At 33.8% G+C, this 24,988-nt stretch overlaps 1 protein-coding gene across 4 annotated transcripts; it reads right to left on the reverse strand.

The window, feature by feature from the left end:
• Window positions 1-837: 837 nt before the first annotated feature.
• On the reverse strand, window positions 838-24,272 carry LOC128226726 (uncharacterized). Of its 4 annotated transcripts, none has more exons than XM_052936725.1 (28): window positions 23,933-24,272; window positions 14,049-14,131; window positions 13,669-13,860; window positions 13,196-13,360; window positions 13,005-13,031; window positions 12,621-12,647; window positions 12,206-12,385; window positions 11,651-11,809; window positions 11,214-11,234; window positions 11,073-11,099; window positions 10,623-10,814; window positions 10,180-10,335; window positions 9,875-9,901; window positions 9,605-9,631; window positions 8,304-8,495; window positions 7,928-8,083; window positions 7,598-7,624; window positions 7,328-7,354; window positions 6,029-6,220; window positions 5,653-5,808; window positions 5,342-5,368; window positions 5,066-5,092; window positions 4,254-4,373; window positions 3,740-3,862; window positions 3,452-3,583; window positions 2,810-2,974; window positions 2,162-2,267; window positions 838-1,804 (listed from the first exon to the last, which is right to left on the reverse strand). In XM_052936725.1, exons 3-28 carry the CDS (start codon window positions 13,811-13,813, stop codon window positions 1,642-1,644), a joined length of 2,766 nt encoding a protein of 921 aa, XP_052792685.1. In that variant the 5' UTR covers window positions 13,814-13,860; window positions 14,049-14,131; window positions 23,933-24,272; the 3' UTR covers window positions 838-1,641. The 4 variants fall into 4 exon arrangements, with proteins under 4 accessions (XP_052792685.1, XP_052792684.1, XP_052792683.1 ...); XM_052936724.1 differs by lacking the exon at window positions 23,933-24,272 and adding an exon at window positions 16,205-16,251; XM_052936723.1 differs by lacking the exon at window positions 23,933-24,272 and adding an exon at window positions 15,643-15,889.
• Between the last annotated feature and the right edge of the window lie 716 nt (window positions 24,273-24,988).

Consider the following 24,988-nt stretch of genomic DNA (forward strand, 5'->3'; position numbering starts at 1 on the left):
TGCGTCTCTCTCGATTAGTGTCTACTCGGCATTGTGCTTTCAAACAGGGTCTTTGTTGAATTCTGGCCACAGGGCTTGCATATGAAGTTTGCAGATATTAAATACTTTCCTGATCGTTCGTGCGTCGTGAGGCTCAAATAGCTTATTATACGTTTGAACGTAGATGAATAAATATGTTTTCTTTTAATGACATCAAATTTATGTGTTGATACTGAGAAGGCAATTGTTCGTTAACTTTCATGTTGCTATTCCGAAAGTCATCAGATATGTTCTTGTAAAATATTATAAGACAATTATGCGTCAATACGGCCCATTAAGTGGATCACTGTATCAAAAAAAGAAACAAAATGTGTTACCCAAGAGTCATCCAAACGTAAAAGTTAACAATTATCTCATTTTCAATTTGTTTATGTTCTTAAAACTAGACTAAGTTAAACTGTTAAATGTTACTGTATTACTGTTAATACCAGAAATATATAATACCCGATTTCACATTCCATTTTTTTTCAAGGTTATCACAATTATGGCCTTGATAAGCCAACTCAGAATATTATGCAACCAGTACGTTTCACTGAAATCTTCCGTGATGAAAATAATATTCAAATATTCATCTTTCCATCAACCCTTAAGTGTGAAATTGTCATTTTTTAACATGCTTCTAATGGAAGAAACATTTTTGCTGTGTTATTTTGACATATGTGATGTGAACACACACAACAAACACAACCTAGTGCAATCCTTTAGTCCACAATCATATGTAATTACCATCCAATTCCAATTCCTATTTCAATTTTATGTAATTTGCTAGCAACAATAATAGCAAGAGTATCAAAAACAACAAATAGTATCTTTATTGGTTTAACGGTATCTGGATATTTCAACAACCAAGAAGTATCAAAATTAACTTAACATGGTTAGGAACCCAAATGTAATTTCACGAATGTAATTCTTCTACAAGTCTATTATTAATTTCTAATACAAACCACAAACATTTTGTTGTCGAACCATAACAAAAACAGGAAATGTCATAAAGACCAGAAATAACGAATTAAGAAAAACGAAACACACACAAGCTAGGTAAAATGTATATGAAAACAAAACTTACACAAATTTTAAACATTTTTTGTCGTATGTACTAGATGACACTAGCATGGTACTGGCATTTTATCAGAGTACAGATGATAGCAGAAGTACTATTATTTAAAGAAAAGATATGTGCTTTCGTTTTAAAACAGATGATTCGACTCATTATCATAGATCTGTTTAAGAATTGTTTAAGAATTGTATTTAATTTAAATATACGAAATGGGAACATAGGGACAAATTGTCAAAGTATAATTGCACCCTTAATTTTCTCGTCTCTTTTCGGTAGCGCTTGGAACCTAGTCAGAGTATCCAACGGTAAGTAACATGTAATTCTTTACGGTGTTTTCTCCTCTTTGAAATTATCAGCACTCAATAATTAGATTATTATTCACAAAAAGCACAACAACACAAACACAATCCAACTGTCCAATTGTCAATTAAATCACTGTATGAAGTATAAACTATAAACAACAACGGATACAAAGTTAAACACTAGGAAAAGCGTCTGATATTTCAATTTAACTTTTTCGAATGGCGATGATCAAACACATTTGTCTATAATATCTTGTCTGTCTTGGATGTAAGGTGGCTTTCTGTGTACGGGGGAAGGGGATTTCTGATATCCTCACAATATTCTTCAGTGTTTACAGCATACTTCTTCGCTTTGACACAGTTAGTGCCATAGGGCTCCAATGTTTGCAAGTTACGCGTCACTTTTCTATAAAATGTGAAAACATTTATTATGTTCAGTGCATGATTTAGTATTTAGATTATGCCACCAACTGCATTAATGTAAGGTTTGGTATGGCAAATGTGTTGGATAGTTAATAAAAAACAAGACATTCGAGAAATTGTATCCCTCGACGAACACTTCATGGTCGAAAGACCAAACAGTTCAATGCAAGCAAATCACCATAAAGTGTAGTGTTTTGTAAAAGAAGTCAGAATTATCAAGAGTATTCTTTTGGTAAAAACATCTGTTGCTAAGTATATAAATTGCTTTTGTGAGGTCACAATTGCTTCGTATTGATGATTATAAGATGCATACGATTGAAGAAAAGAAGCCTGATCATACTTTCTGCACACAAGGACAATGACGATGATTACTATCAGCACACATGCGACAATCACTACCACGACAGAGACGACATTTCGTTGCGAATGGGATGAAGCTTTAGCATCTGAAACAGTCCAAATGTATAATAAGATCATTATGAGGAAGAAAATCACCCACAAGGTAAAGTTTCGGATGACTTTTATTTCCTCGCATGTTGTTGTTGTCAACAAGAGGGTTACGGTTAATGTTAGTAAAATAACATATACGTTGCATAAACTGTTTCCAGCAACTCCCATGTTATGCCGATTTCAAAAAAAAGGAAGCGGTACTTTTAATATTCTAAAACTGGAGTTGTAATAATCGTTCGTGACTATAATGAATACAATAATTTTCCTCTTTATTTTCTATAAGCGTTTATTTATTTATGTTAGCTCAATTGTGAAGGCGCTTGAAAGCAAAAATGATTCATACGCCAGTCCGTTTCCATGGTAGAACTCAGTACTTGTGTAATTTTGAGAGACTAAACGTGCGTACCTAGTAAGGGCGCGTACCCACGACGACTTGTTTGAGAAGCGGACACCTAAATAGCTACATCATATTAAATCGTTTAAGTATTGATCTTCATTCATAATTCTAAAAAGGTCTTAAATAACAGTTTATATTTACCCTTAACACATTCTCCATCAGAGTAAACAAACCCGGTAATACATCGACACCTTTGATGTTGTTTGCATTTAGGGTCAGTGCATTTAGTTTCCATTTCTACTACGCAAAGAGTATTAAAATCCGTGCACTTTCCGCCAAGAGAGCAAAAGCCTCCAACATTTCCATCTAGAATATTTATGAAAAATTTCAACAATTTACTTAATCATTATTATATTTTATTAAAACTTACTTGATATCATGAAGCATGAGCATTAGTATTAGTTTATATTTTTACAATGGTTTCAAATTAGATGATGTACACTTCGTAGCCTATCAAGTTTTTATCATGCAGCCAATTGTATAACACAGGTTAATCATTTGCTTTGAAATCCCTTAGTTGAAATCATTATGAAAAGGGTCAATTGTATTATCTTTCCAAGTTTTATATAAGTAACTGCAGAGGTATTGAATTGAAATCATGTTTCCATCGGATCTTAGTTTGTATTTTCTTTCAGTCTAATGTATTGCTATTATTTCAGAGTAGTAGTTTCATATAAAACCTGCTTACTTAAACTGTTCTTTCAAATTGTTTATATGTTTGTTATCATTGATCAATTGAACAATAAAATCAAAGAACATAAATATAACGATGTGAGTTTGTACCTTTGATACATTTTCCGTCAACATAAGAATACTGTTTTTTACATAAACATGTTCCGCCTGTACAGGTTGCTGCATCGCCTTGGCAGTCGGCAGAAAATAAGCAAACGTCTCCCAAATTACCAGATGATTTAGCTTAAAATATAGAACTTGAATTTCATTATATAATAATGCTCACAAATGATTATCAGATATAATTTATTTACTCCTTACAAAACATTAATTACATTAAACGATTTGAAACTTAAAACAATAGGCATTTCCAATGTTTGGATTACCATGCTTACTTACTAGTTCGACATATCGTTCCGTCCCAATTCAAGCCACTTTCACACGTGCACTTTCTATCGTTGCACTCTGCAAACTTATCAAAACAATCGTTGTTATGATTGCATGTTCCGCCAATGACACCGTCTGAAGACGAGAAAAAAGAACCAACATGTTCAGCCATATCATGGTTAAGTCACACAACATCTAATAATTTATAGATTGAGCATGATAAGAAAGAATAAATAGTAAGCAAACTTTCCGGAACAGGATTGACATTTTTCGAACTACCAAATTTGCTTATAATTTAAGTTAAAAAATACTAATGTTCTCATTAAATATGTGTAGATTCTTATGTAAAAAATGTTCTTATTTAAGTAACAAACGTGATGCCTTTCAGTAAATGAAAGTGTGTTCAATGAAGCAAAGTTTTCGTTCTCGAAATGAAATTATCTTTATCACTTTAATTTCTTTGTTTAGACGGAACCGTGTTGGGTTTACAAAAACTGTTGAGTATCACCATTTAAACAACCAATACCTTGCAGGCAAACACCATCCACATTCGAAAACCCTTGACTACAGGAACATAAGTTTTTCGAGCATTCTAAGCTTTTGTGACAGTCAGTGTCTGTCGCGCAGTGGTCGCCTTCCATTCCATCTTAAAGTGAGAGTACAGTGATAAGGCGGTGGTACAGTTTTATACGAAGATATGAAAACAAATGTGGGTCAAGAAATGTTCTGAAAAACCTATTTATTTATATCTAGCTGATTCTATACATACACCTCATCAAAACATGTATTGTTGTCAGTTTGTTACTTTCTTCACCAATTATTTAAGCTCTGTTAATCGTATGCATAAACTTTATACGGAACGAGTTACAAAACAAACAAAGTATATGGACTTCCGCTGGTGATTGCAGTCCGTTCATAATATTATTTGTCAAAACGTATTATAAGGTTTGCCCATTACCTGTACAATGGCCTGACCCCGCCACATCCCATGTGTGGTTTTAAAGACAAAAATCAAATACCAAAAGGCGGGAATTACAATATTGTGAGATAGAGAGCCTAAAATAGATGTCATTGAGGCTTTGTTTTCATAAACGTGCATCACTTCAGTTTCGCAATCATAAACGCTTGGTCATATACTTTGATGAAACTAACAACAAGAGGCTCGTACTCATGGCCTCGCAATGCATCCATATATATACAGTTTGCCAAAATTAGTTTAAAACGTCTTCTCAAATCATCGCAAATTACGAAAAACGAGCGAGGTTAAAAAATCTCGTTTCAGTACGACTAGTTATGAGTTATGAGTATGTTGCAGAAACTGAATATATTAGAACTTACCACGAAATGTGTCTTTACACAGCATATCTGAAAAAAGAATTCAGTAAATTCATAAAAAAAAACATTAAACGTAGTATTTATCATTTATCGACATTGTCCTAATTTTCATTGAGTCAGCTGTGAGTCTAAGCTGTTTCTTTGGTTCTTTAGTCTTCCTGTCATTAAATCAATTATATACAATATGGAGTTTGAAAGCTAGCATGAATTCTTTACTGTTAACCTTCGGTATGTTCCATTTATGTATACCATTCTAAATGAACGTTTAAACAAACTTACTTTCAGTTGGATTTTCAACAGTAGGTTCTGTAAAATATAATACAATTTTAGTAACAAGCTAAACTAGAAACAAAGAACGATTATTTTGTGCCAGATGTACATGTAAGATGTACCATTTATAATTAATAAGTGCAAACACTCAATACCAATGCAAAATATAGCTATTGTATAGTAGGACATGTATTTAACATTGACAATTTCATAAATTCTTGAAAAAGGAAAATAGTATTCTCCATAGAGAAACATCAGTAACAAATGGAATGCAAATAACTATTAGCGATTATCTTTTTCCAGTTCAAAACCATATTTACCTAAACAGTACGCTTCTGGACAAGCATCCATAGGTGACAGCTCAAAAATGTAGCTTCCGTCCTGGCAACGTGCAGCGGTGATAGTCTTATTCTCTGCGCAACTTGTGCCTGACAAACAAACCGTTACTTCCCCGTAACCTTTGACAGGTAAATCATCTGAAGAGTAATGTTCATTGTGCATAAAATTTTACATTTTAATACTTAAACTTATAAAATTTACGGTTTTTGGGCTATTCATTCTTGACAATAAACCGTCGGAAACGCCCAAAAAAGCTGAAGTATTAAAATAGCAATATTGTATGGATTGAGTCTAATGACAGCAATTATATTAAAAATTAATAAAAATGAGATATAAACATAAAGTTGCAATTGATACCTTTTCTATACCAGGAGAAGACTGTTCCACACCCCTCGGTTTGTGATGAAAGAACGTATCCACAAGTTGAATACCATCCCGGCCTAAGGTAATAATCACACGGGAACGTTTCTCCCACGTTCGGTTTATAACCGCTGACTCGCTTTTCTGCGCTTGGAATATCGTTAGCTGCTAGGCAGAGCTCCTCGATTTCTATTAAGATAAGTGGTGCACCATTCAAGCATTTTCCTTTGGTACGTTGTTTATGTTCAGGGTACATGGTGTCATGGTGTTAAAGGTTAAAGTATATTTACATAACCAGGTTTCTCGTTGCGTTGTAGATTTTCATCAACAACATGTGCTTAACCCGGTCTACCGTTTTCAGTTTTAATACTTAAGACTCAAGACGGGATATGTTATACGCAAATCATAAGGCGTATGCAATGTATTGCTTTTGTCATTCATGAAAGCTGTTTTTTGGATAATACTTCTTTTTTGTTTAAAATATAAGAATGCGATATATATTTTTATTGAATACATAATAAAAAAATATAAGAGGATAGTTATTTGTTTTAGAGGGAAATCAATTTTATTTCGTCGAACTTAAATCTCACTTAAAATATGTTTTAAAACAATTAACGTCATCTTGTTCTTATAAAATATGAAGTTGTATTAAGCAGCATAATAATGACGTTGAAGGCGCCCTAGCAACTTGCCACGAGTATACGTAGTTTCAATTGCATATCCATCAGTGATTTAACACTCGAAATGACAAAGAACAACTTTAATTGTGAAGAAGACATAACTAATGCTTGCAATTAAACTAAGCAAAATAGTCTCGTCAACTATTTAAACAAAGCATCATGAATATGCCTTTTTGCATCGAAGAGACGGTCAATTTGTTCCTCCTAAACAGCGGCTTTTAACCGTCTGTGTCGGCACTTCAAACATACGTTTATCTTTGCATCGTTCGTTTGTGTGTAATTAAAAGCTACGATTTATTTAATCGGCTAAAGTTAATTATGCAAACTTTACAGTATACTACGTTATAAAGAATACAAATGACAATCCTCCGATAAAAGAGGCCGGTAAGACTCTGTGTAGACAAATGCGCATCACTTTAATATACTTGTATAGCTACATCAAGTCTTCACAAAGGATGCCTAAAATCTTCTATGGCAATGAAGGTACGTACATGCTGATGGTTTTATCATTTTTTAAAGTCGATGCTAGGATATCTGGTAGCCAAGATGTGGTTGACCAGCCTATCCTTTTTTATCATTATGGTGCAAAAGCAAACGCGACTGTTTCAGAACTTACCATGAATAGTGTCGTTACACAACAAACCTGAAAAAAGTATTGACATTAATCAAAACGTAGAATGCATAGTCTGTCATTAAATGGCATTGTTTTTCCTCCTATAGAGTTAGCTATGAGTTATAGATCTTAATATGGCTCTGTAGTCTTCCTGTTTTATAATCATATTAATATAGTGCTAATTTGGCCTTCAGTAGCATTCACTCATTACAGATAGTGTTTTGTTTGTTCTTCTTTTATACCGTTTTACATCATCTATTGTAAATAACTTACTTTCAGACGGAGTTTCAGCAGGAGGTTCTGTAAAATATATGGCAATGTCAATATCATGTTACACTAGAAACAAAGAACAATGTATGTTGATTCAGACGCATATGTATCATGTAGCATGTTTAATTAGCATGTGCATATAACCGATTCCAATGAAAAATATAGCTTATGTTTAGTAATAAAAGTAAGTAAACTTGACTATTACTTTAAATCGTGAAAATTGAAAAAAAAAAACAACAACAAAAACTGAACTCGAAAGCACAAGAACAGTTACAAATGCAATGTAAATAATGTATGCGATATAAGTTTAGTAACTGTTTAAATAATATTTACCTAAACAGTACACTTCAGGACAAGCATCCATAGGTGTCAGCTCAAAAATGTAGCTTCCGTCCTGGCAACGTGCAGCGGTGATAGTCTTATTCTCTGCGCAACTTGTGCCTGTCAAACAAACTGTTACTTCCCCGTAACCTGTGTCAGGCAAATCATCTGAAGAGTAATTTTCATTGTGTATTAAATTACACATTTATATTCTTAATCTAATAAAATTTACGGTTTTTGGGCTATTCATTCTTTAAAATAAACCATCGGGAACACTCAAATAAGCTGAAATATTAAAATAGCAATATTGTATGGATTGAGTCTAATGACAGCAATTATATTAACAATTAATAAAAATGAGATATAAACATAAAGTTGCAATTGATACCTTTTCTATACCATGAGAAGACTGTTCCACATCCCTCGGTTTGTGATGAAAGAACGTATCCACAAGTTGAATACCATCCCGGCCTAAGGTAATAATCACACGGGAACGTTTCTCCCACGTTCGGTTTATTACCGCTGACTCGCTTTTCTGCGCTTGGAATATCGTTAGCTGCTAGGCAGAGCTCCTCGATTTCTATTAAGATAAGTGGTGCACCATTCAAGCATTTTCCTGTGGTACGTTGTTTATGTTCAGGGTACATGGTGTCATGGTGTTAAAGGTTAAAGTATATTTACATAACCAGGTTTCTCGTTGCGTTGTAGATTTTCATCAACAACATGTGCTTAACCCGGTCTACCGTTTTCAGTTTTAATACTTAAGACTCAAGACGGGATATGTTATACGTAAAGCATAAGGCGTATGCAATGTATTGCTTTTGTCATTCATGCAAGCTGTTTTTTGGATAATACCTCTTTTTCGTTTAAAATATAAGAATGCGATATATATTTTTATTGAATGCATAATAAAAAAAAATATAAGAGGATAGTTATTTGTTTTAGAGGGAAATCAATTTTATTTCGTCGAACTTAAATCTCACTTAAAATATGTTTTAATACAATTAACGTCATCTCGTTCTTATAAAATATGAAGTTGTATTAAGCAGCATAATAATGACGTTGAAGGCGCCCTAGCAACTTGCCACGAGTATACGTAGTTTCAATTGCATATCCATCAGTGATTAAACACTCGAATTGAAAAAGAACAACTTTAATTGTGTAGAAGACATAACTAATGCTTGCAATTAAACTAAGCAAAATAGTCTCGTCAACTATTTAAACAAAGCATCATGAATATGCCTTTTTGCATCGAAGAGACGGTCAATTTGTTCCTCCTAAACAGTGGCTTTTAACCGTCTGTGTCGGCACTTCAAACATACGTTTATCTTTGCATCGTTCGTTTGTGTGTAATTAAAAGCTACGATTTATTTGATCGGCTAAAGTTAACTATGCAAACTTTACAGTATACTACGTTATAAAGAATACAAATGACAATCCTCCGATAAAAGAGGCCGGTAAGACTCTGTGTAGACAAATGCGCATCACTTTAATATACTTGTATAGCTACATCAAGTCTTCTCAAAGGATGCCTAAAATCTTCTATGGCAATGAAGGTACGTACATGCTGATGGTTTTATCATTTTTTAAAGTCGATGCTAGGATATCTGGTAGCCAAGATGTGGTTGACCAGCCTATCCTTTTTTATCATTATGGTGCAAAAGCAAACGCGACTGTTTCAGAACTTACCATGAATAGTGTCGTTACACAACAAACCTGAAAAAAGTATTGACATTAATCAAAACGTAGAATGCATAGTCTGTCATTAAATGGCATTGTTTTTCCTCCTATAGAGTTAGCTATGAGTCATAGATGCTAATATGGCTCTGTAGTCTTCCTGTTTTATAATCATATTAATATAGTGCTAATTTGGCCTTCAGTAGCATTCACTTATTACAGATAGTGTTTTGTTTGTTCGTCTTTTATACCGTTTTACATCATCTATTGTAAATAACTTACTTTCAGGCAGAGTTTTAGCAGGAGGTTCTGTAAAATATATAACGATTTCAATAACAATTTAAACAAAACAAAAAGAACAATGAATGTTCAGTCAGACGTATATATAACATTTAGTATGTTTAATTAGCATGTGCACTTATCCAATGCAAATGTAAAATACAGCTTTTGTTTAGTAATAAAGGTAAGTAAACTTAACGGTTACATTAAATAAACAAACAACAAAACTGAACTCGAAAGCAAAACTACAGTTGCAAATGGAATGAAAATAATTATGCGATATAATTTAAATAACCGTTTAAAATAACCTAAACAGTAAGCTTCGGGACAAGCATCCATAGATGTCAGCTTAAAAATGTAGCTTTTGTCCTGGCAACGTGCAGCGGTGATAGTCTTATTCTCGGCGCAACTTGTGCCTGATAAACAAACTGTTACTTCACCGTAACCCTTGTCAGGCAAATCATCTGAAGAGTAATGTTCATTATGTATCAAAATAGAATATTCCAGTTATAAAACATAATCTGGTAAAATTAATCATTTTTTGGCTATTCATATCTGAAAAAGGAACCTTCGGTAGCACAAAAACATGCTAAGTAAAAAAAATAGCCATATTGTTTAGGTTGAGTCTATTCAATGACAGAATTGTTAAATGAAACATTGCCAATTACCCCTTAAATTTAAAACCGTATGTCTTGATCACATTTAAATACAAATCAAACGTAAACATGAAGTGAACAGTTGCAATTGATACCTATTCTATACCAGGAGAAGACTGTGCCACATCCCTCGGTTTGTGATGAAAGGACGTATCCACAAGTTGAATACCATCCCGGCTGAAGGTAATAATCACACGGGAACGTTTCTCCCACGTGAGGTGTATAACCTCTGACTCGCTTTTCTGCGCTTGGAATATCGTTAGCTGCTAGGCAGAGCTCCTCAATTTCTATCAAGATAAGTGGTGAATCATTCATGCATTGACATTTATATGTTCCGGGTACAACGTGTCTAATAAGTAATAACGTGGATTAACATAACTTTTTTTGTTTCTCGATCGGTTGCTTAAGAGTGTCTTCCACAATATGTGCAACAGATGTAAGCGTTTCCGATTTTAAATTGTTAGACTGAGGTCTTGAAATGTTTTATGCAAATCAACATACCGTAATTAATCAGTGTTTAATATTGATAAGCAAATTGATATTACCTGTGATTGTCCCTTCACATAACGGCGCTGCAAAAAAAGTAATTTATGACCTTGTGTTTGAATATTAAAGCAAATAATGCGATTAAATGTGAAATACACTTAATGAGAAATACAAATACCAACTATTCGGTTTATTATTACCTTCCATTCTTTGATCCTTTTCTGAAATTTCAAGTAAATATATTGGTATGTTTCTAATATAGTTGGCGTCATTAAATATTTATACATATGCGTCAAGTGTATTATTAATCTTTCAATTATAAAACATATGCTAAAGAAATGGAAATGGAGTCAAATAATAGGATAGTGGTATAGGTGTCTGGCTCTCATTTAAGACGTTGTAGATTCGATTCCCACCAGAGGTACCTTGCGGCCTCTCAAAATAGACATCAGTGCAGGGTTTTACATAGGACAAGACATGGACTGTGATTCTGTTTACTGTCAGCTTTCGGCACAGTCGAGCTTAGAAATAAGCATGAAACTAAATGTTCTTAAAATAGAGATGTTTCATAAAACACTTTGAAGTAGATGTTTATGCGTTCATATAAAACACGTCTACTTTTAACATATATACTAACCGAAGCAGTACGCTTCTGGGCATGCTTCTGTGCCATTCAGATTATAAGCAAAACTTCCGTCTTGGCACTTTGAGACAGTGATGGTCTTGTTTTCCAAGCAAGTACCATTGTACAACATACATAAATTCACTTCTCCAGTTCCAGAAGTAGGCAGAGCCTCTGAAATCATAAAACTGGTAGTTGGATCAATTAAGAAAGCATACTTGTAGTATATCAATATAGCAGACGCTCTGACGCCTGATTATGACGACCTAACTTATAAACACTTCCATTCAATATTTTATGAAAAACTACAGAAACAGGCTCAGAAGCCAAAAGTTTAAACATAAACCTCGTAAAATGGAACAGGGTAAACGCCAAGGACATAGAAAAAAAACCACAAGCAAGAACCATGGAACAACAGAACAAAAGTCCAAAAATGGTATTTTAGAAATGACGGTACAAATCATCGGTTCGAAATAGACACACTCGTTAGCATTTTATATAAAGCAATAAAAATGCCCTGTCATACGGACACATACTGATATGCAAGACGCATTTCTGCGGTACATGTACCTGTTGCATACCACGAGAACACAGAGCACTGTACAGGATTGGTGGCCAGTAAATGTTCACAGGCCTTGTACCAGCCGGGTTGTAGGTAGTAGTCGCACATTGGCGTTCCGCCGGACTCTGACTCGTATGTCGAAGTGCGCTTGTCTAATAGTGGAATCGGTTTAGCATCACTGCAGTAGTCTGATAATATACACACAATATGATACAATTTCAGCGTATTTATGCACATATTTCAGTATTTCGTATATAGATGTGTTATAAATTGCGTTTATATAAATGCATCTTTTTATATAAAAACACAAGGGTATAAAAATTGAAATTTGTCTCAATTTGTAAATTATTCCTGTATTTTCACTAGCAACCCATCCTTACTCATCAACATTTAAAATTATAACGACAACTATTCAAATCTCACCCTTTGTCATGTCCTCGCAGAGTGGGGCTGAAATGAACGATGCGTTTAGTATCTGTAAGTTATTGTTACTACTTGGACCAACGTATCGATCGTTATTGCCAAGAATTAGTTTTTGTCTATGATTGACTTTCGGAAACAGGAATGTTTTCTATCTACATATACGTTACACTATTGTTATCGTTGAAGGTTTGCACTACAACATTGGAATGGTCAGCAAAATTAGATTTTATTCTGAGTTTAAACTAGATTTTCAACTAGAGCTCTTAACCTCATTCTTGCCAAGCCAAGAAGCCAAATGAATAAATCATAAATATACGGACATGTCCAAAAAAACAAAACAAGAGCAGTCAATAAAATTTAACGTCATTCGAATACAAAACCAACCTTCAGTTGCCAAATCCTCTACAGGCTCTGAAATGAATAAATAATCAGTCATTTAGGAAATATCCTGAACTGCCACATGTGAACAAATATAAAGCTTGTAATTTCAATGCATTTAAAGTTGTGATCGTTATTACAAATTAATTCGGGTAGCTGCATTAGTTAATTATCACAAAACCTAAGTGTATACTCACCAACACAATACAGTTCTGGGCAAGCTTGAAGCGAAGGAAGATGAAATACATAACTGTTGTCCCCACACTTTGTCACATTGATGGCCATTGTATCAATGCATGTGCTGTCTTGGTCCTGATACAAACATAGCATCACTTCCTCGGTTCCGCTTTCCGGTACTGATTCTGAAGTTATATTCCGAAGGGGTTACTAAAGTTGAATCACAACTGTAACCGAGCTAACTCTAAATACAATATGGACATATCCAAAGCATAATTCGGTTTTGTGGGGAACGAAAATATATATTTAAATATAATATCAATTTGTATTTTGTTTGTCGGCTATGAAATCAATTTAGAGGCACATGGCCATGTGGCAAAATTCAAATGATCTATTAAGTAACCATTCGTCAAACATGTTCCACTGATAATCGGCTGCATTGCTTTCCCGCTACATAGTAAAACCTTGTAGGGTGAGACAAACACAAACTGACCATTCATCCACCAGGAAAACGTTGCTCCACAGCTTCCCGGCTGCGTTGAAAGGATATGTCCACAAAGCGAATACCAGCCTGGACTGAGATAGTAATCACACATCATAGTGTGACCGTCATCAGCGGTGTACCCTCGTATCCGCATTTCAAGCGAGGGTAAAACATTAGCTTCGCTACATTGACTCGATGATTCTGAAAAATAATGTGGTGTAGTCAAATACAATAACTTATCCTCCAACAGGTCGCTAGGTGATTTCTACGAACAGTTCCCTGATACAAAATTGTGTCTAATAATGCAAATTAAATTAACATTTTAACTATTCTGTTTTGTGATAATATTTGCATGTGAATGCAATGATATTGACAATCAGTATCTTAACCTTGAGCGCAGTCATTGTCGTAGTATCCTGGACAACACTGCCCCCTGTAGCATTCCTCTTGCGCTCGTACACCCGGCAAAATGCTTCAATACAAATGCAGCTATTAAAAGGCAGAAGTTGCAATGAATAATGAGTTCCTATACTCATCTTTTAGGTTGAAAAATATCACACGTGATAGTACACAAGAGCAATTACTTTCAAAATTACTGCACCAATTTTGTCAAAGTAACAGTAAATTAAAAATATTCTGCTGACATACCTCAACGGAACTAATATATAAAAGCATCATGCTTTTACAAACCACTTCGATTATACAATAGCTAGCTTTTCCACGAATACATAGTTAAGCTGACAAATGTTTAACATTGTTTTCTCGGAGTGTGCAATTTGAAGCGTTACAAAAGGTTTGTTTCAGTACTATCTTAGATTTAAAACAAATAATTCATTCTTCTTAAAAATGTGCATTGCAGGCAACAGGTTGTTAAAAACTCTCAAAGACCTCCGTTTTGTGTTGGTTTTATTTTATTTTTCACCATAAAGAGTCGATCAATCGAACTATATTAGCAGCTAAAGTTTTTGTAGGGCGGAACAAATGACATTTTGAAATCAATTTGTAGAGTCAAACATGGTCTTTTGCTATTCATTATGCATCATTTGTCATGTTGCTTCAGTGAATTCAATGATGAGTGTCATTAGAATATCATATATTCACTACTTTTTCCAAAAGTAAACAAATTATCCAAAAGTTTGACATATGTGAGCATGTGTGTTTTTAAAGTCTAAACCATTCTGCTTCGAAACCAATACATATAGAAGATAGCCATTGGTCCGAGATAGCATGACCATGCTCTCATACACGGTCATGTGTTATTTAAAGAAATAAGGTATGTAACAATGAGTTGGCACTTCCGAATTGGTGTAATTTTACCTACAGTGGAAAAAAACAACATGGATACATGAAATTAGAAAAAAACACACAAAAAGATTTAAATATTGCTTCGAATAAATGTTTAAACGCAATATTCCCTGAACATTTATATGAAAATATCGTTTGCTATTCATTCCTCTCCACATGTGACCTCTGTCTTTTTTGTATCAAACTTACACGTAAAAACGCACAACCATTTTGCTTGTCTTTCGTGATCAAGTTTAAGTATTAATTTTATGACTAAAAATAAAAACACCTTGTGTGCTTCAAGGATGTTTTATTCCAAATTTATAAAATACGCTCGATGGCAAAAAGACTGACACAAATTGTGAAAAAAAGTGACGAAAAAGTTTACAAACATAAAATTATTTTGTCAAAAATGTGCTTTGATATGTGCCGAAATTGTCATTTTGAGTCATTAACTCGCAAAAGTTTGTAAATTGTAAATATCTTATTCACGTTTTGCACATTTGTGTCAAAAACAACCTACACTCACATAGGTGCCGATGATGGCACATGAAACAATTGTGTGCATTTATTAACAAGAAATACAGCAAATCAATACGGCATAGTGCTGATATAGGATCATGAAATAATAGTGAATTATTTTAAACATTTTACGCAGACGAAAAAGGTAAGGGTGTAATTTTATCATAAATTCTTTACCTTATTATTATGAAAAATATCCTCATATTTTCAGTTACTCATTTCTGGATAAATAACGAGAATCTCTTATCTACACTCTGCAACAAACTTGAGAATATTCAAAACTGATACGCAATGGATTTAAACCCAATTTATAATAATGCTTTTGAAGTAACATGATACACATGCAGCCATTTTCACCCATTGAAAAGTATCGATTCGAATCAAGTTAACCAATACTTCCTTGTCGTAATCACCAATAAACATGATGTTTCAAATTCAGTATTCAACCATTATTCGTTTTACCTCGGCTGAACTGATCGTATTTCGCCTGCTGATTGTAAATATATATGAGTGAAAACTAAGTGGCAAAGGTGGAACCATTTTGCATTTGAATTGCGCCATTTCCATCAACGTATATAGGATCATGACAGTGTATTGTAAGTTTAACGTGTCATCGCAAAGTTTATCACTTCATTGTTTTTTAAAATGTCAATGGATAATCAAACGTCATCTCTGAAAAATATCGCTTCAAAGATAATTAAACGTAGAATAAAAATCGGCTGTTAAAACAGTCACTTACATTTACTAGACGCAATATGAGGCCGCGTGTATATGGATACATGTTTGCAATTGTCAATGGGGAAGTGTATACGGATAAATTTTAGTTATGAAAAAAAGAAGATTTGTTAATGATATCAACTCTTATTCAACTTTACTTAAAATTTGTCGTCAATAACTGTTTTGATGCGTGTAAAACTTCCAAAACGTCATATAAAACGAATAAGCCTAATGTTTAAAACAGGAAATAAAAAAGTTATTCTCTGCGTTTTTGTATTGGGGAGCAGGACTCTTCAACCCCAAGACTTTTCAACCCCTTCTCAAAACGAAGACTTTTCAACCCTTAGACTTTTCAACCACTATTTTAAAGACTTTTCAACCCCTACCTGTTTTGACTTTTCAACCCCTTAATCAAAGACATTCCAACCCCTAGTTGAAATATTTTAATAGCCATATTGAAGACTTTTCAACCCTTATATCAAGGACTAAAATGTACTAAAATGTTTTTTTTAAAAAGTGTTTAAAAAACACTAAAAAACAAAACAAATGCTGTTTCGATTAATTTAGGGAGCAGTTCCATGCATATGATATATGTAGTTTTATTTCTTAAAAAGGTGAGAAATTAAGGGGTTAAAAAGTCTTCGTATATTAGGGATTGAAAAGTCTTTGTTTTAGGTGGGGTTGAAAAGTCTTAGCACTTTTAGGGGTTAAATTGACAAAGGGGTTGAAAAGCCTTTGATTTCACAAATGACAAAGGGGTTGAAAAGTTTGAAAATTGTATATATTGTCACATGACTTTATGATCGACCGCTTGTAAAAGTTGGTCAAAAACTAGGTGACTAGGTCCAGTCTGGAACACACTAGAGGCATTATGTTTATTCTTATACTCATTAAACTTAATCAGAATGTTTCATGAACATCAATATATATATATTAATATTCAATAAAACCTATTCAGCCGCGTCTTTGATGCCTAGCATTCATCAACATTCGTCTTGTTTTAAATACATGTCATTTGATCATTATGATCAGAGGTATTTAAGATAATGTGTGTATCGGGAAAGAACGCGATTGAATAAGATTGAAAATATGCTTTCATCTTAAAGATGAGTGCAAATAAATAATCTTGGAAGGAAAACCGTACCATATTTCAAATAGCATAGGTGTTTGCCAAAAATGAATATGTATTCTAACGAGTCACGTTGGCCTAGAATGAGGTTAATGTTGGAACCCGTGTTACCATTTACTACAGCCTCCTCTGCCTACATCCACCTTCAGTCCTTCCACTCCTTCATTGCATTCGCCCCACCCCCTCCTTTTCCGCCAAAATACTACACCTCATCTACCCCATCCTCCACCTCCGCTCCTTCTTCCATCTTGCTTTCAAACTGCAATATTCCCTGCCTTCGCTTCAACTTCAGAATATAACTTGCTTTGAACATATACTGCACTTTAATTAGCAGAAATACACGACATGTCAATATAATAACATATTAAAAATCCGAAAATAGAACTGTAGAGTAAAGTCCAGTGTCTCTCCCTGAATCGATGTTACACTTAATATAAAAGGAAGGAACAACTTAGAAGAGACACATACGTGTACAGATTCAATATTGAAGCATATGAAAAGCTCGGATGATAAATTGGGAGAAAGCAAATATAATTTTAAATTTTGACAAAATGATTTTAGGTTGAAGAACTAGTTAGACTGATTATGATAGAAAAGTATACAAGACATTGTATGGAGATTGAGGGAGAAGAACAAAAGAAGCAAGATTGAAAATATGTATATATTGATATGGCAATGAGCAGTACGTAGAGATGACAATCTCAATCAACATCCCATAATGATTTAGTGGGAATAACAATTGCTGCAGGGCCTGAATCCAGCGCTTTCGATAGTAGAAAAGTTTACTTGTTCGTTCTGAGGCTCTTTGAATTAACGTAGAATTTAAAACCAGCAAGGTCTAAAGAGTTGTAAGGTCATTTAAGGCCAAAGTTGTCTACTTTTGTAAGTAATGCTTACAATTTTTATTTGCGTTACTTGCTAAATATTAAACTGAAATTCTTGATTTTACGATATTTTGCCGTACGCTTATTGATAATGTTGTCTCAGATTTTCTATCAGTTTTCCATATTTCTCCTTCACTATATTTCGCTCTTTAAAAAATCGGAATTTCTTCTCGTACATTATGTTTAACTTTTATTCCTCTTTTCCACAATAGGTTGTTATGAATTGTTATGTCTTTGACGAGTCGTGTGTGAATGTAGGACAGGGCACATGTAGAGAGTATGGCAAGGTAGGAAAAAGGCAGGTGTAGTAAAATATTTATGTATTTGCAAGTTTATACTTTGAAACTTACATAACCAATCACATATTTTTTGTTATCTGGTGCTGAAGTTTAATACATGGTTTCTTCGTTAACGCCGCAATGGCAATTTGGCAGAACGTTTCGAAATGTTTAGTAGACATAATAGTTCAGAATATACGGGTAAAGAAGATTCTCTCCAAGAGAGGGTTTCGACCCCTGTTATAACCTGTTACGTCAAAAATAATTCTTTTGCAACGCATTTGGATTTGAAAAGATATCATATCTTCTAAAACCCGGTGGTAACCTATATTTATTATCAATTTCGTATTTATTTCATGCAATGCATTGTTCTCTGTATGACATCGTCGACCTAATTCTAAATGAAATCACTGAATAGTTTACAGTAACATATATCAAAACAAAGAGGGTTTGGAACTGCTTCAACAAAATAACCAAAAAATCCCCTTTGCAGTGATCATATGATCTTCCGTTGGCTCAAGTGACACACTAAAGAAAAGACTGTCCTTGATCTGTTTCAAAATATGTCTGATGCCTTGTGAAATATCGGCACTAATCGACAAGAGTGGCAAACTATCACAAAATAAGTCCGTTAATTTTGTTTTAAAACTGTATGCAATTTAGAAAATTCAAACACCATAACCACTGAAAAGCGTCGGATGACATGGTTGGTTACCGAACCAGGCCGATATATTTCACCAGTACAAATATTAATCTTGTTATCTGTTAATCGGATAAAATCTCATTGAGTTACAGAGCGGACAAAAAATGTGACATTTAAGGGCCATAATTTTGAAGTGATTGTGGTTAAATGGCCACTGATGGAACATAGCCAAGATGTTAATCCCTTTTGTATTGTTAAAGTTTGATACAATTGTAAACGATTTTCGAGTTAGATTAGAATAAGATATATAATGTTAACAATTCATGGGCCATAACTCTATTTAATTTTGACGTTGTATGTGTCCTGTAAAGAATTTACTTTCCTCGGTCATTTTTCCAGATGATCATGTTTTGAACCGTAATATAAACGTCACGTACTCGATTAAGATTTCGTAAAAGGCAACAACTCCAATCAATGTTTATGACAGTAGCTTTCGAGGAGTCTTCGAAATGTTTTTTTACAAATAGAATACCATTTCTTAATATTCTCAAACTTATCTTTTTTGATTCATCATCTTAGAAAAAGATGGCTTTATGGTTGATAGATAGTACTATTGCATAATCATGCTCGTTTGGAAGTAGCGTGCATTGTCAGTAAAATAAAAGATTTCAACAATTACCTTAACGTTTATAAGGAGATGATAATTAGACTGGGCTTGAACGTTTAATGACCTTAAAAACCTCCAAATAAACAATTATCTATACTTGTGCTCAGCTGATAAACTGGAAAAAGGAAAAAAAATACATTAACATTGCAGTTTGCTTTGAAAAGCAACTGGTATTACCAATACGCATGAATTTAACTCAAGAATCCAACAATAATACAATGATAGTAGCCTTAATATTTATATTGTGCTAGTTTCTATTTTTAAGTACGAACAAAATGTTCTCAATTTAAAAGTATAAACCATACAAACAACAAAAATCACACCTATCATTGGTACGTGGATAGCAAACGAATAATTCACCTTTTAATAAAAATGTGTTAAGGGGACATTCTCGAATAAGCGAAAAAATAGTCTTATTGGTGGTCCGTATATATTTGTAAATATTGTAGCTTGTGAATTTAAAAGCTTGTATACAAAAGATGCGTGGTGACATTTTATATTCCTGACTGCACGATTTCAACTTTACAAATTCACGAATTTACTAGTTTATCTTTAGAAATTCAGATTTGAAAAGATCACGATTTTATCATTCTTCAGCAGTAATTCGCGTTTTCAGCGATATCAACATCAATTATTCACGATTTCACCTTCATGATTTCGAAAATGTATTGGTAGTTCAAATGTCCGCTTATACAAATAAACAACTAAATCGTTATTTCGATAGAGATGTTTGTAATCGTGAATTCTATAGAAAATGAGAAATCAGTAAAAGGAATATTCTGACCTAATGCTACTCACGAAAGAGATTGACTGGTTTGAATAATTGTTATCTAAATATTGTAAAGTGCTGACTGTTTGACTGAATCAAGAAATTTTATAATATAAAACGTTCTAAAGAATTTGAAATGACGCCGACAAAAGTAAGCAATAGCTTTTGTTTGGTTTGTAATGTGATCCTTGTGATATGCTATCATTTAGTTCTATATCTATGTCTGAATATATTGAACTTTGTCCAATATAATGAAATGTAAACAATAGATTTTAAAGTAGGTCGTGCAATGAAATAATAGATATTGCAAGTAATGCCCATTGATAACGTGCCAGATTTGTAAACAGATAATGTGTTTATATCTTCCGGCGTTCATGCCATTACATAGTATGACCGAATCAGCAAGAACCAATGGTGTGGGCTCGTTTTGAGCAAGGAAATTCCCTAATCCCGATGTTTCTGTAAATATAAACATACTGAATGTCTATATGTTAGTATAGCTGTTAAAGCCATTAACAGCGAAAGTATGCTTTGTAGAATGCAGATTTCGATAGTTATATTCTTCTAATTGTACTTTAGTAACATGTTGGTTTATATTATATTTTTCATAGTTGTGGGACTCGCATCGTGTACAGGTCAGTAACAGGTGTGTGCACATGCATGGAAACGCCAGTGACGTATAAACAATACTGTTTATATTGTAGATAAGAATGTTCATTTAAATCTTATTCTTTGTCTACACACGTGTAGAGTTTCTTTAAATATTTGCACTAATGAAAAGCGTATGATATATGAATTCAAAGACATCCACATACACTGAATTTCTTTAAACTTTTGGAAATTAATAAAATCAATAATGTGTAGGATAATACAAGATGTGTACAGTACCATAAGGCTTGAATCAATCTATATTGACGAAGCGAATAAACAAAGGTTGTCCGGTAAGCGCAGTGGTAAGCGCACTCTCTCCTCACCTAGGCGACCCTTTTTCGGTTCCCAGCTTCGGCGCATGTTAGTTTGCTTCGTTTTTACCAAGCCGTACTAGTGGGTTTCCTCCGGGTTCTCAACATAAGACCACACTCTCGCGTAAAATCGGGCAAACGAGAGTGATAAATATATTGTTGTAATAACTTGTTTCTGCATCGTTAAAAAGAAAGCATTATCTTACTACATTAGGATTGATTACGATTGATTGTGCGTGTGATCATGGCCGCTTGAGCTTAATTTTGCAAATCATAGGATAACGTTACGTTATCTCTGTTAAGTTTAATACATTTTAAGTTATTAAGCTGGTTTAAGTATTTTAAAGATATTCGGCGTAATTCTTCTGCTGTGTAAATGAATCGCGGTTACTTAACAAAATAATACATAAATTACGTAAGGGATATGAATATTTTTTCATAGACTGCCTTAAATCAAGTTGGTGTCATCTTAATGGAATGCCCTTGGTGCCCAAACCCCAGAGAAAAGGAGGAAATGCACTAAAATTATGTTTTTCTCTGGGTAACAATATACAGTACACTAGACCTCAATGTTATGAAATTATTCCGTGTAACAAAAAACATTTTGGAATTTTGTTCGTTGCCATACCGCAGAATGTTAAATCATATCAATACAAATATTAGAAAGCGGTGTCAGTAGAAATAAGCATTTTGATGATTTTCTGTTAATGATTTTAGAAAAGACACTTTTGTTCAAATAATTTGTCGTCATTGATGTTTCTCTGTATGTAAAACAATGTCCATAGAGTGTTCCCATTATTTAATAAATGTCATTCAGAGGTAATTGGTATTTTGGATGAAAATGTGTAACATTAAATGAAAAGTTCAAAGATTAAAGAATTTAAGATAAATCATGAATTGTCCTGTTCTTCTACAGGTGTCATATATGTTATCAATTGCAAAAAATGTAAAAAGCAATATGTTGGTCAGACACAACAAAAATGTAGTCAGAGAATGAACAGTCATAAGTTTGATATAAAGCATTTTCCAGAATAATAGGCATTTCCGGTGACGTCAGCCGTGCTGGAAAATCCCATCTGGCATCCCCCCATGCCAGATGAGTCACGCGCTGTGACGTAATACTTTTTATTTTTTTTATTATATACTTTAAGTAACCATAATTATGAGATTTCAATAGATGAGTTTCATAAACATTAAATTTGCAAAAAAATATATCTTCACAACAAAACGAAATAACCCTTCAAAGACTTGATATCGAAGGAACTTATTGACGTTGACAGTGAATAAAAATTACTGCGCGTCATGACGTCAGTAAACATTATCGCACGCGCTTTTTGGTGAAATGTACAAAAATTAGCTTTTTATGCAGTTTCTTCACAAAAAAATAATTAAGGTATGCTAGAAAAAATATCTATCATGTATATCCGTTCCGGATAGAAAAATCCGACCCTCGGGCACGCTGCGTAGCCGGTAACTCGGCAAGCCTCGTTACCAGGCAACGCAGGTGCCCTCGGGTCGGATTTTTCTATCCGGAACGGAACACATAACATATATTATTAATCCGACCCTCGGGCACGCTGCGTAGCCGGTAACTCGGCCAGCCTCGTTTCCAGGCACCGCAGGTGCCCTCGGGTCGGATTTTTCCATCCGGAACGGGAACACATGACATATATTATTTTCTAGCACACGGGAACACATGACAGATATTATTTTCTAGCACACCGGAACGGGAACACATGACATACATAATTAGTAGGCTTATATTGTTTCACCCAAAATAAATTGTTTTGAATATGAACCAAAGTTAATGAAAATACAATTCTTTTAACTTACACACTTTTGAGTTAGATTTTCGCAACCAATCTTTCGCTGAATAAAATAAAACTATGCGATTGTTTCCTCATTATTTTAATACTTAACTTGTGAAGTGCTACGTAGTTTGATAACACATCTACATACAGTAAATGAAACAGTGAATTTCTGGAATTCGTTCGTGGTAAAACCTGGGTTAGACATTTTTGTTGAGCAACACACTATACCACCGTATCATAAACTGCATAAATTGCATATTAAGTTTGTATTTTTTTACCACTCTAATCCTCATACTATTGGAGATACGCGCGAAAGATTGCACAATCTTAAAGATATATTTTTATTTAGTAAATAACGATCATAACTTTACACTTACTGGGTGCAGTCACAAACGGAAACCTTTATGCGCATTATTACTGTAAGTTTCAGTACCATATTTTTTGACATATAGCGACTCAAAAGCTTGTGATGGACGGACCACCGGACGCGAATTCAGTGAGTGACAGAATATTTGTATGTGAAAATGCTGAACATACAATACACGCAGTTGTTGAAATCTAAAGTGATCCAGTCCTTGAAAATCTGCAAAAGTGTAATATTATTTACCTTTTTTAAAGACCATTCGGCAGCACGAAATGGGTGCTTGGTTCGTTAGGGACACCATACAATTCGTACATGAACATCAAGGAATTTCCGAGAAGTTTGGTGACTCCTGTAACGTTTTGATGTATGTCAAATGTCAGAGCAAACCTTGATCTGCCATTGTTTTCTTACAATACATATTTTTGTTGGAAAACAAAAGTTTAATATTTATGATCCAAAACAAATAAACAGTAATTCCATTGATAAATATTTTTCCTTCAAACGAAATGAGTATATAATATATATATTATGTATGCCTGCTTCGAAAACACAAAGTATACAATGGACACATACTCCGACACAGGTGGTAAAGCTTTCTTATTACAACTGTAAGCATTGACAAACCTTAAGTCAAAATAGATTCACCAAGTATGGCAATAGCTTTTTTGTGAATAGCTATAAGTGTAATTGAGCCGGTTGAAATTGGTCATAGTTGCATGAAAAAGCATTGTTATATCGGGGTTTATTTTCACAAATGAAAATACCAAATATAATGAATGACACACCCGAAATAGTTTAAATTTTAACAAATGAATGAAAATAAAGAATATAGTGTTACGAGGTGGTAGCTTTTTTACCCACAACTAGTATTACCTAGTTGGCTGAACATACGACACTCGACATTCAAACATATAATTAGCCTAATTTAGATTTGTATGCACCATTCACGATCGCTCCGATCGAATCTGCTTTGTACGCCATTAAGAATATTTTTTGTAATCAGGAATACATCTCAACAGTCGATGTAGATGAGGTGCGTATTAAGGATTATTTTTGTTCCTTGAGACGGTCAGTAAAATATAATTTCATTTGGGGTTTAAAATAGTTTGTGTGTACAACATCACTCTTATACCAATTCCCCCGAATAAAGTAAAATCGTAAATGGTATATCTTACCAAAGTATGCACTAACTTCAGAAAACTTAATAATCAAACAATTAATAATGAACTAATACGTAAACCACAAGTACTTCTTTGATTAAGGATCACGATTCTATCTGCAGACGAAGGAATACAATTC

Source organism: Mya arenaria, chromosome 3, assembly GCF_026914265.1.
Source record: "Mya arenaria isolate MELC-2E11 chromosome 3, ASM2691426v1".
Taxonomy (NCBI): domain Eukaryota; kingdom Metazoa; phylum Mollusca; class Bivalvia; order Myida; family Myidae; genus Mya; species Mya arenaria.

What these genes read in the sequence shown, in the direction of transcription:
- LOC128226726 (XM_052936723.1), bottom strand. Translation starts at nt 15,668, where the DNA reads ATGAGGATATTTTTCATAATAATAAG. An exon ending in AAAGGATCAAAGAATGGAAG is followed by an intron (nt 11,100 to 11,213) that starts GTAATAATAAAC and finishes CTTTTTTTGCAG; the next exon opens with CGCCGTTATGTGAAGGGACA. An exon ending in TCCCGAAGCTTACTGTTTAG is followed by an intron (nt 9,902 to 10,179) that starts GTTATTTTAAAC and finishes TATATTTTACAG; the next exon opens with AACCTCCTGCTAAAACTCTG.